The sequence below is a fragment of the Sceloporus occidentalis genome, unplaced genomic scaffold (genome assembly GCF_023333645.1).
Source record: "Sceloporus occidentalis isolate IW3139 unplaced genomic scaffold, rSceOcc1.0.p SCAF_3, whole genome shotgun sequence".
NCBI lineage: Eukaryota > Metazoa > Chordata > Lepidosauria > Squamata > Phrynosomatidae > Sceloporus > Sceloporus occidentalis.
In genome coordinates, this window is record NW_028316983.1 from 231,162,167 (window position 1) to 231,175,245 (window position 13,079).

Sequence of the window (13,079 nt, forward strand, 5' to 3'; positions counted from 1 at the left end):
TTGGTAATCTGTAGCACTGTAATACATAATTTAAGGTTATGCTCATTCATTCTTTGGTTCTTAAGTAATCTGATGTAGTGGTTACTTACGGCATTACCATCCCTGGAAACAGCTACAGCCTAGAGACAAAACACATTACACACAACAGACTATTAAACAATACAAAGGACGTTGTTAAACTACACACATAAGCCTGTGACTATTAATCTCTTATTATGGAAATGGTCAGCTATCTACATGCACAGACAACTCCTTGGGTATTCCTGATACAGCTTCTAGGCAGATAATGAATATAGAAAACCTCAGGAAATCGCATTTCAGCAAGGCGTCAAACACCCATCCATTAAGTTAAGTAAATGCTTGATGCTATTTATCTTAAAAACAGCACTTTGCTTCAAAATAGTCTCTAAGAGGCCCCATTCATACATTACAGGGTCATGTGACTGTCAATTCCCCATGGTTGGATCCCATGCAGTTCTGGTATACAATCCAAATAACTAAAGTCTCAGAGACTAGCTGGAAGTAAAGTGTTGCTGCATTACTGTGCTTCCCCACCCAACCCCTTAACAGAGGCTCAGATACATATGAACCCAGCAAATTCATGTTACCAGTGATCTCCTTCCAAGGACCCCCTCATCCCTTTACATGTGTTCTGCCTCATTGGCAATTTCCTCCTGTAACAGCAAGAACAACAATTCAAATCAAGGCAGCACTTACACCCAGTGATTTCAGCTCTCCCATGCAGATGTACAGATGAGCTGTGATTGGTTTTGGTTTCCTTACTTTGTGCTCCTCTCAATGTATAAATTTCATACTGAAAGGTACTTCTTTCGGTGCCATCACTCCATGATTGGTAGTTACCAAGAAAAGAGTCTTGTGTGTGGTGGCTCCTATCTACAGAATACCTTTCTCCATGAAGACTCACCTGTTCTGATTGCATAGGTATAGAAGGCCTTCAGATCCACGCTCCTTGAATATCCACAGGGGACAAACAGAGGGAGTTAAAATGGGACATGCACCTGCACACCCCTGTGGGAGCACATTTCAATTCCAGCTAATAGGGCTTGAATATGCACATTTTTTCGTTTTCGCAGGGGGGTCCAGAACGAATCCCCCACGAAAACAGAGGAAGCATTGTATTGCTAGTTTCCCTGCTGGTTTGATAATTAGGCACAAATTGGGCAATGGGGATGTGTATATTGCACAGCCCTCCAGATACTGGTGAACTGCAGGTCCCCACATTACACACCCCTGATCATCAGGCTAAGTCTGATGGAAACTACAGTCCAACAATATATGGAGCCTTTGTTGCATATGCTTGCTTTTGATGTAAGGAACAAATTATTGAAACTCGTATTTTCATATTTTCTTCTGCAAGGCCAAGAGGTTGGCTTTACAAGAGAAATGACAATGACAATCCAAGCACCCCACGAGGGGCCAGTATTTTCAAAGCTCAACTGAGAAGAGAAAAATTGTATACTTGGATTAAAGTCAGTGACGGTGCTTTTCTAGTTGGGGGGGGGGCTGTGCAGACTGTAAGTTTGGGCTGGCTTGGGGGCAGAATCAGGGCGTAGTGTTTACACAATGCATGCCCCTGGCCCCACCCCCAGGCCGGCGTGATGCTGCGCATTGCATCGCATGGTGGGTGGCATCACGGCATTTCTCCGGCACTGCATACATACGACGTAGCACCAAAAGAGCACCGCCAAGCCGCGACAACACAGCTATCGCGCCCTGCAAAGGCTAGATTGGGGTCATGGCGTGTGGTGGCCAAGGCCCCAATGTGACTGTAACAGGGGCAGCTGGAGGCCGCCCCTTCAGGGCTGTGTACACAGCCCTTTTGTCCCTCAGGGATTTTTAAAAAGAAGCACACAAGGAACAAACCCCTCTAACCAAGTGCATTCTTGTCATTTAAAAAAAAAAGATCTAAAAGATTCACAATTAAAATATTTATCTGTAGCTCCCTATTACCTCAATGACCCTTAAAATTTTATAAACAATACTGGTATATTGGTTTGGACAGCTGGGCATATTCTGCGTACGGACAGACACATAATTAACGTTACTGAGATCTGATACAGTATTTGTTGATTCTTCATATTCAAAGACAGAGTGAGAAAGTACCTTACACATCTACGTTTATTTTGCAGGGAACTTGGTCTAACCTTTCAGTATGTATACACTTCCCAAAATGTCAATAAATGTGTTATTAAACATGGAATCCTTTCATTTCATCTGTTTCTCTACTTAGTTCTCTCCTTCCTTAAATCTGTACATTTTAAACTGATTTTTCCACATCTTACCAACAGCAAAAAAAAGCCTTTTATCAAGCACCCATAATCTCTGCTGAATGAACCTTACATTGAAAGAAATTGTAAGATATAAATTTTGAACCAGCAGGGATAGAAAAGCAAGTCATTTGTATTTGTTTGTGGGGTTTTGTTTATATGTGTTATATGTACATTTATTTGAGTTAAATGTTAGTATATGTTAGTTTGAGCTTGTACTACAGTTTTATTGACTGACTGACTTAATCATCTGGCTTTGCTTCGCGAACGAAGATTCAGGAAGGACTCATTCCACGCTCTGTATAAGCACGTTGGTGACTAAAAAGGTCAATCCGGGACAAACAGGTCCAGTTGCAGAAAGCACAGCGGAAGGTCTCTTTGGGTGATGTTTCCAGGTTGCGGTTCTTTCTGCGTTGTCGTTTCTCTTCGAGATTCGTTCGGCATGAGCTTTCGAAAAAAGCTGCAGCATCGTGGATAGTGCGTCTCCATGCCTCCCGATGCGAGGCCAGGGCAGACTATTGTTGGTGATCAATTTGGCCAAGCCTGAAATGTTGTTTCAGGGAGTCCTTGTATCTCTTCTTTGGGGCGCCCCTCTTACACTGACCCGTGGTGAGTTCACCGTAGAATACTATTTTTGGGAGGCGATGGTCCTTCATCCTAGAAACATGTCCTGCCCAGCACAGCTGTGTCCTCAATAGCATGGCCTCAATGCTGGTGATCCCTGCTTGCTCAAGGACAGCAACATTCGTCACATAGTCAGTCCAGTGTATATTTAGAATTGTGCATAAACAGCGCTGATGAAAGCCTTCAAGGAGTCGTAGGTGTTGGCGATAGGTGACCCATGTTTCAGACCCACAGAGAAGAATAAACAGTGCAATGGCTCTATACTGATTTTTGTGCTTCGCCTCAAGTGTTTGTTACTCCAGACTCTTTTGTGAAGCCTTCCAAATGCGCTATATGCCTTTGCCAGTCTGTGATTGATCTCTTTATCAATCTTGGCATCTGAGGAGATGATGCTTCCCAGGTAGGTGAACTGCTGGACGGACTTAAGCACAGATGTGCCTACAGTGATGTGGGGATGGTAGTGTTTTTCCTGAGGTGCCGGCTGGTAGAGAACGTCCGTTTTCTTCAGGCTGACTTCCAGTTCAAAGAACTCTGCAGCTGTTGCAAAACAAGATGTTAGGCGCTGCAGGACTCCTTCCGTATGGGCAACGAAGGCAGCATCGTCAGCAAAAAGCAGCTCACGGACTAGATAGTTTAGAGTCTTAGTGCGGGCCCTCAGGCAGCTTATGTTAAACAGGCTACCATCAGTACGGTAGCGTATATAAATATAAAGATATTAAAAAAATGTACATGGAATCCTACACTCACTCTCCTGGGAATAGGAACAATGGAACTCAGTAGGTTTGCAGGTGAGCAGATATATACAGGTTGAATCTCCCTTATCCAAAATTGCTTGGGACCAGAAATATTTGGGATTTCAGATTTTAGAATATTTATATTGAAGTATCTTGGAGACAAGACACAAATCTAAATACAAAATTCATTTATGTTTCACGTACACCAGGGATGTGATGGCTTAGTGGTTAAGACACCAATTCTGATGATCGAAAGACCAGAAGGTTAGCAGTTCGAAGTGTGAGTGCTGCATGAAGGGGTGAACTCCTGTTACTAGCCCCAGCTTCTGCCAACTTAGCAGTTCGAAAATACAAGTAGATAGATAGGTACCACTTAAGTGAGAAGGTAACAGCATTCAGTGCAGTCACACTGGCCACATGACCACCAGAGCAGTCCTCGGACAACCCTGGCACTTAAGCTTAGAAACGGAGGTGAGCACCACCCCCTACAGTTAGTTATGACTAAACATTCATGTAAAGGGACTAGCTTTACCTTTACCTCTTATACACCTAGCCTGAAGGTAAAATTTTATACAATATTTTTAACAATTATGTGCATGACACAAAGTTTGTGTACACTGTACCATCGGAATGCAAAGATATCACTATCTCAGCCACCCACGAAAACATTTTAGACTTTGGAATATTTCAGAATACATATGAGAGACTCAACTATAGAATTTTAGCTTCATGGTTCACCATACAACCAATATAATTATCTGCCCCCAAACAAAAGGACATTGAAGAGTCATTCAAATGATTCAAAACTATGGATACTCAAAACAAGCCTAAAAGGAGCCAACCACTCAAGTCATGAATGCCAATATAATGTCTATTACACATATGCATAAGCAGAGAGAGAACAAGCCAATTCTTAAACCTGTTTGCAAGTATTCTAATCAAGGTAATGCAATTCATTTTGCTCAGCATCAGCTTTATCTGCTGAGATGCATAACTTTGATGGAAATTAATTAGTTCGCTCCTGCAGATGGATTTCTTAATAGAACTTGGAAAGAGTGAGCCAAAACATGTCAAACTCTCCAGAGCATATTGCAAAAAAGGTAGAAGACTCATCAGCAGAGCTGAAGTGGGATGGAAGAAACAGAGAAAGAAAGAAAAAATGTGGGCTACTCAGCAGTTTAGACAGCACTTAATTACTTGCTAAATTACAACTAAGTTACTAAATTTTATTCATCACTTTGTCCCTTTGGGCCATTCATTAACTATGTAATCAGATTTATCAGAAAGATTGTAACTGTGCAGCCCTGTCCTAACCAGGTTCTTTGGAATCCAGCCCCATAATATCAGTGGGTTTTAAACCCAAGAAAGACCAAACATGATTGCAGATTTATTTTATTTGTCATACTTTTGTTATTTGTCTTCAGGTCAACTCTGACTTATGCAGACCGTAAAAAAGTTTTCTTGGCAGAATTTATTCAGAAGACATTTGCCACTGCCTTCATCTAATGCTGAAAGAATATGATTTGCACAGAGTCACCCAGTGGGTTTCCATGGCTGAGCAGGGATTCAAACCCTGGTCTTCTGTAGTCCTAGTTCACCACTCAAACCACTACACCATACTGGCTCCACTACACCACCCTGACTCTTATTCTACTAACAGTATACAAATTCCTCCCTTCTTGAGAGACTGAGACAAAGTCTAATTATGTAGGTTCATACTGCAGCTCAACAGGCCTTGTCTCAACCAGCCACTCTCTGCCTGCCTTGCCAGGATCAATACTACCAGGCCAACAGGCCACTTGCTGAATATCCGCGCTCCTGTCCATCAGAGAAAACAAGGTAAGATAAAATTCCTCAGCAAATTCAAGCTCAAGTGTCAAAGGAAACCAGAAAGCGCAGAAACATCTGACAGTGCCCAACTGAGTGCAGCCAAGGTTGCCCAGTGTCTATACTGTTGACAGGGCATCTTCTTTTTGTCTTTTTAAATGAATGCCCTCTCTGCTCTCAAGGCACCAGAAGCAATTTCATCTTGGAAGCAAAGCAGGGTCAGCCCTGGTTAGTACTTGGATAGGAGACCAGCAACAAATACCAGGTGCTGCAAGCTAAATTTCAGAGGAAAGAACTGTCAAAACTATCTCTGATTATTCCTTGCCTAAGAAAACCTTATGAAAGTCATGGGGTTCCCATAATTCAACAGGCAACTTGAAAGGTCACACACACACACACACAAGCCTTGCTAGATTGGAAAGACTAAAGTCCATTTTATTCAGTTTCCCAATGGGAGGAAGCTCAGAGCACAGCAGAAAGCTAATGGCAGTTTCCTGACTATTCCCAATATTGGTAGGCAGAGATATACTGCCTTTCATCCAAAACACACCACAGAAATACTCCAGTTTGAGACCGTTTAAACTGATGTGGTTCAATGCTAGGAAATTCTGGGAACTGCAGTTTTGTGAGACATTGACCCTTCTCTGTCAAAGAATTCTGATGTCACAATAAACTACAATTCCCAGGATTCCCTAGCACTGAACCAGGGCAGTTAAAGACGTCTCAAACTAGATTATTTCTGCAGTGTGTTTTGGACCTTTATCCACAGAGGCTTTTGATTGCTATAATACCTAATCACCACTTAAACCCTATCTTCCAGGAACAGAACAAGCTATTCAATTCTCAGTCTTCTCTCCAGAAGCTTCTTTTAAATTTAGATCAAATGCAATAGATTTTTTTAAAAAAATGACTATTGAAAACTCTCCCAAATGGTCATATCTTTATTTTTAAAAAAGCAGCCTTCCCCTTCTTCCCAACAGAAAGGTAAAAACAGAAAACTATTTCATATATGAGTACAGCTATAATGTGCTTATAAAGAGATACGGCCGAGTATTCTGTAAGTCATGCTTCCCCCAAGACATGGCCTTGTCACGTTTCATAAAGTGAGTGCAGAGCCAAGCAGGGACAGCACTTGAATAGGAGATGGAGGAGAAGTGGGGGGAGAGAAAAAAGAGAGATCTGCAAGATAGATGACAGACCTTTATAAATCCCCATTGACTCTGTGCCTCTGTGTGAGTTTTAGCAATGCCAACAGTTGCTCTTGAAGGCACTGTCTTTCTGAAGTAAAGCCCTAGTCATCTGTGTTTTGCAAAAGTAATTGCCCTTACCTTTTCCGGAAGGCCATAAATCAACATCAATTAACTTGCCTTGAAAGAACGACAAGGCTGTGGAGGGAGGGAGGCAGGCAGTTAAGTCAGGATCTACCAGGAGATCTCTAGCAGTCTTGTGGTAGATCACCATGATTTTGATAACCAGAAGCCTTCCCTGTCCACCCACCCCAGCCCAAATGCGGTCTTGCAAAGCTCAGGGGGGGAAATCAGGAATAAATGCCATGTACAAGAGGTTATGTGTATCAACTCCAGCTCTAGATCTGAAAATATATTCCTTGGGTGAGGAATTTGCTCCAAATCACCTTGTCTGTAATCACATGTGTGTTGCTGTTTTTGTATCCGGTGTCAGTTGGTACAGACCTTGGGGTTCATGTGAAAACAAATTAGATACCACCTACCTAAACTCTGCCTACAGTCCTGGCATTCAGCAGAGGATTGCCTCATTTTTATAGCAAGAAAAGGAAATGAAGCCCATATATTTTCCCTTAAGAAATGAATGACACTTGACAGAGAAAGTAATTTTGCTCTACACAAAACGCTGAGACCTCAAAGCCTCACACTTTTGAGGTAGAGCCATTCAGCACAGAAGAATGGGAGAAAACTTTCCTATCAAAACTTGTACAAGTTGCCAAAACAGCTGTATAAAATCTCAGAAACATTAGGCTGAGATTGCTAACACCAGGCTAGTAGATCATATTCCAAACAAAGAAATTCCTGAAAGCCTACAGGCATTTAAATCTGAAGCATTCTCTCTCTCTCTCTCTCTCTCAAATACACAGAGATATATGCAAACATCAGATTAAAAAGTATTTTATTTGTACATGCACACTCCACTCATGCAGACTTTAAAGCAAAAAGTTCCTGAGCTATCTATACGCAAGCTATGGAGTTCCTGGTATCTGAACATAGCTGGCATGATAGTCCCATGACCTCTATAAAGCTACATCCACATTCATTCTAACAAATTCCAGATGCATGACAAGGGCGTATGCTTCCTCTTCTTGCAAGAAGCAGCGGTGTTCATTCTTGTCATCTGGTGCCTAGCTGCTATTTGGTTTTCCTAGTTTCTAGCAAACTGATAGCCAGTTTGAAAGGGCTGCAGGCCAAATCTTTCTGCAGCTAGTCTTCCCAAATGGATTGCCAAATTTCTGAGGCCTGAAGGCTTACAGTCCAGGCCATTCCTGGGGGAATATCACTTTGGACCATCAGGTATGGTCACAATATTTCCATTGCCTTCTTCTACAGTAACAGGGTCACTTTAGCTTCAAAATCTCAACTCAGCTGTGGTCAGCATTTAAAGTTAACTAATTAGTTTTGAACAGGCTCATTATCACTACAGCCCTACTGTGGCCAATTTAACACAACTGTTGTCTCAGCAGCAACATGAAAAAATTATGTGCCTGATTTGCAAGTTATGTTGGAAGATAAAGAGGGTGAATTAACCAAACAATGTGACAAGGGGGTGTTTTATGGAAACCCCAAGCAAAGAGAAACTTGGATGCAAAAAGAATTAAGGTAAGACAGGAGCATCTGAATGGATGATACAGAAGGCTTTTAAATTGCAAATTATCCTCCGGATCTGATTTCTGTACAACTCAAAAGCTTGCCAATATATTTTCCTAGCAAAAGGGCCATGAAAAGGTACCACCCAGATAATTTTACATTTCGTATCTATATTTACTCCACAGGACTGATTTCAAAAGTGTAGGGAAGGGGGAACAGACACGCAGTGGAAAAGCCACAGGAAATGTTTTTACCCCTGGAAATAATGGTCAACGTGGAAAAACACACTCCAAGAGCTTGGAAGCTAGCGCAATCCCACATCCTCATGGTCACCAATTTTACAGCTGAGCTGGGAAAGAAAAATAAACACGAAAGCTAGATTTCAACTTGCATAGATCAATTGAACCGTTTCTGGTACTGAGTCAGAAACCACAGATAAGCAAGTCTAGGTGTACACATCTAAATAAATTAAAACACACCCACATATTTAGCCAGTCATCAGATTTCTTTGAACTTTGTTCTAGGCAATATTCTCCTAGGTGAAAAAGGAGAACATTAAACCACTGGGAGGGAGTGTGAATGACTGAAAAAGGGAAAGATGCTACTGGGTACAGGGCTATTTGTCACAGAGACAAATTAACTACAAATCCCTAGCTCCAGCAAAACCAAAAAATAATAATAAAAAAAAAATAAAGTTCCAGGATAAAGCATTGATGTGGAGCAATCTTACTTGGAAGGACACACCGGTGCATTCAAGAAATGAACAACCTGATCTTTATTCATGTAGATTCAGAAGAGTATCATGGAGAAACCTGTACTGAGAATGCAATCGTATGGACATTTTCTGAGCAGCAGGCTCCAAAATGCTGACTGAGTCTTACTTCCAAGGAGGTGTGCACAGAATGGCAGCTTCACACCTGAATTCAAGGGCGGGCAATTGTGGTGGGGCCAGGGGCCAATTTTCTGCCCCAGAGAACTTTCAATGGCCACATGTCCTGCCAAAAATGTTCCCCAAAAGAAAAAATCAACTTCTAACAGGCATTTTTGTGATGATAAATCATACAGGGGGGACCTGTTACCTATTTAAACAGTGATTTCCCACTCCCGGAGGCTTCCAAGTGAGTCAGTTCTCTTTTATGAGATAATAAGATCAACCTGAGGACCATAGATGGGGCTGAAAGCCACCCAAACAGCCTTGGATGGCTGCACTTTGCCCACCCTTGCTTTAAGTTAACATGAAGCTTACTCTACTCATTTCCCACCAGCAATTTTGATGTCAAACTCTCCAGGCCTCACAGAACCTAGCCCTGAAGCTCCATGCTGGAACATGCCGAGAATCCGCACCTCCTATTCCAAACCTGGGCCAAGGTAACAGATCTCCTCCATCGCAACTTGGAATTTTAAACTTACAACCTGAGGGAAATGTTTGCAACTGAAACGAAAGTTTGTTTGCTTTTTGAAGGCAGCCCCAACAGTGCATGTTACGACCTTTACCAAAGGTGGGAAGAAAGCAAGCAACAGGCTGAGCTGCATGGAAAGTCCTTCAACCACCGAAGTCCTTCAACCTTTGGTCCTACAGCCAAGTTGGGCTTCAGCTCCCAGTCTTTCTAGCCAAAATGGCTAGTGCTCAGGAATTCTGGGAGCTGAAGTCCCAAAATCCCAAAGGTGAAGAACCCCAGCCTTAAGCTGTCACTGTCACCTTAGCGACAAGGAGGTGAAACCAAGGTAGGACCAGGTGGTGGACCAACTTACTTTTCATATTCAGCGTTGTCCCTATCGCACCGTGAGTCCTTGTGCTTCTGCCAGTCTTTACCATGCTTGCAGGTGGTCAAGAGGACAACATCCTCCCCATTATGGACGTGATATAAGGCATTCCTGGTGTCCGATCCTATCCCAGTCAGGTACCTTTTCCCCTTGAAGACCAACATGTACTTCCTGAGGGGAGGAATGGTGTTAAACCTCAGGAAGCCCTTTTCCCCTCCTGTCCTGGGGTGATCCTTGGAAAAAAGCGGGATGGAAATGTCAAAGTTGGGCCGGAAGTTCTCCGTACTAATGCTGGCTTTGGCCAACATGGCGTGGCCAATGTCAAAGCCCACATCCTCGGTGTAGTCGGGCCAGGTGCCAGAATATAAATTAAAAACGACATGGTTCCTCCCATTGTTCCACAAATGGAGGCTTTGGATTTTGGCCCTCAGGTTGTGGACATATTGGGGGGAAAGCTGGTCGCGGTCTAAGGTGTCCAAACTGAGGACGAAGAGGCAAGCCTGGCTGGGGTCAGAGGTATAAAAGCGGGATCCCTCAATAGCGGCCAGGATGTTTTGGTAACTTTCGGCAATCTTCTCCCCTTTCTGCTGCGGGTAGACATAAACCTTGAAGCCCTTCCTCTGGCACAAGGCGAAGTCGAAGCAGGACTCCATGCGACACTTCTTCCCTTTGTAGACACTGGCGTTGGCATCCCGCTTCTGCCTCGGGGAGCCATGGGCATTGTAGTCCTCACTTTCCAGCGGGTCCCAAGGGAGGAAAGGGCGGAGGGCGTCTGGGAAGCGAGGCCAAGGGCGGTCAGGGCTAGGATGCTGCAGGCCATGCTTGCCACTATGGGACGCCTGGCGTCGGCCTGGGCTCTGGGAGGCTCGGAGTCCGAAGTAGAAGAGCAAGGCGAGGCAAGTGGCAGCCGAGAGGAGGATGAAGTAGCGTTTTTTGGCCTGCATGTGTCCTGCTTGGGTCGAGAGGGCTGGGGAGGAAGGCAGCAGGGCTCGCCCAAGTTGGCCAGGGGGCACTTTCAGCTTGAGTCCGCCATCTTCCCGCCTCCAAAAGCTTCCCACTCACTTCACCCACCTTCTCTGGATGCCTTTCCCCAAGGTTTGGGCTGATGCAGCAGCGCATGTGGGCGACCTTCTTTAACTTTCCCTGGCCCTCCTGTCTGTCATCTTAGGATGGCCCAAGAAAGGGAAGGGGAAGGGAGGGAAGGAGAGAAAGAAAGAAAGAAAGAAAGAAAGAAAGAAAGAGGTTCCTTTGGGAAGAGAGTTGAGAGAAGGAAAGAAGGAAGGAGAAGAGAGAGAAAGAAGGTTGCTTTAGGAGGAAAAAGTGGAGAGAAAGGAAGGCAGGAATGAGAAGGTTGCCTAGGGAGGAGAGAGAAAGTGGAGAGTAGGAAAGATAGAAAGGGTAAGATTCCTTTGGGAGGAAAGAAAGAGTGGAGAGATGGGAAGGAAGGAAAGAAGGTTTGCTTTGAGAGGAATGAAAGAGGAGAAAGTTGCTTTGGGAAGAAAGTGGAAAAAAAGAAAGTTTCTTTGGGATGAAAGAGAGAAAGGAGAGAGAGAGGAGGAGAAGAAAGTTGATTTGGGAGGAGAGAGAGAAAGTAGGGAGAAGGAAAGAAAGAATGAGAAGTTTGCTTTGGAAGTAGACAGAAAGAGAGGAAGGAAGGAAGGAAGGAAGGGGGAGACTGTTGCTTTGGGAGGACAAAAAGAATGGAGAGAAGGAAGGAAGGCAAGAAAGAACGAGAAGGTTATTTTGGAAGCAGAGAGAAGGGGAGAAAGAAAGAGTGTTGATTTAGGAGAACAAAAAAAGTGGATGGAAGGAAGGAAGGAAGGAAGGAAGGAAGGAAGGAAGGAGAAGGTTGCTTTGGAAGTACACAGGAGAGAGAGAGAGAGAGAGGGCGAGTGTTGCTTTGGGAGGACAAAAAGAGTGGAGAAAGGGAAGGAAGGAAAGAAGGGAGAGAATGAGAAGGTCGCTATGGGAGGTGTGAGGAGGAGAGAAAGAATGAGGGAGAAGGCGGCTTTGGGAGGAGAGAGAAAGGGAGGAAGCCAGCCAGGGAGGGAGGGAGGGAGGGAGAGGCGTCCTTCGGAGGCAGGGAAAGCCCCAGCCGCCCTCCCGAAAAGGGATCCCTTGTTGCCCTTAAATCCGCTCTTGCGAGAGGGAGGAAACTCGTCCCGCCCTCTCCTCTCCTCTCCTCTCCTCTGCCTGCCTCCTCTCCTGCACACACACCACACACACACCGGCAGACAGGGACCCACAAACACACACAGAGGCTCAAGGGGCGACGGCGGTGGCCAGTGGCCCTCGCAGAACCCCCCCTTGCAAGTGGAAAAGCCTCCTCAACCTCATCCTCCTGCAAGCAGGCAGCTCCAAAGGGGGAGAAGAGCAACCACAATACACACACACACACAGAGACACAGACACAGCACCCGCAAACCCTGGATCACAGCTCCCAGCCCCGCGAGCGCCGTAACCTGACGAATCCTTGCATTGCTCTGCCTTCCTGGGGAAGAAGAAGAAGAAGAAGAAGAAGAAGAATAGTAATCAAATCCGGAGAAGGCTTGGCTTCGCAAGCGAGATCGCAGTCCGTGTGGGGATGGCAAGCAGGGCAAGAGCCTCCTCTTCCTTCCTTCCTTCCTTCCTTCCTTCCTTCCTTCCTTCGCTGCCTCTCAACAACCCCCACCGCCCCTTTCAGTCATTCATCGCAACGCTCTGCAAAAGCAGCAGCAGACGGTGGGACGCTGCTGCTGCTGCTGCTCTTCCTTCCGCTTCTGGCCTCCCTCCGAACGTTGCCGTCCGCGGCGTTCGATCGCCGAACGTTCCCGGGAATCCTTCCGAATGTTAACACTCCCAACGTTCCATCCTCCCCCTCCCTTCCTCCTCCTCCTCCTCCTCAGTCGCTGGTGCCCGCCGCCGCGCTGACCTCATCCATCCACGCAGCCGGCTCTCTGATTGGCTGGGCGTCACGTCCGGAGAGAGGAGGGGCTTCCGCTGCACCCATTCATAACACCCCCCTTTTT

General features: G+C 45.0%; 1 protein-coding gene across 1 annotated transcript in view; it reads right to left on the reverse strand.

The window, feature by feature from the left end:
• The window catches only part of EXT1 (exostosin glycosyltransferase 1), a 332,610-nt gene extending 320,526 nt beyond the window's left edge, over positions 1 to 12,084 (reverse strand). Inside the window, exon 1 of the mRNA XM_089517870.1 lies at positions 10,060 to 12,084. Within this exon, the coding sequence (XP_089373996.1) occupies positions 10,060 to 11,015 (956 nt within the window). The 5' untranslated portion in view covers positions 11,016 to 12,084. The remainder of the gene's footprint in view (positions 1 to 10,059) is intronic.
• Between the last annotated feature and the right edge of the window lie 995 nt (positions 12,085 to 13,079).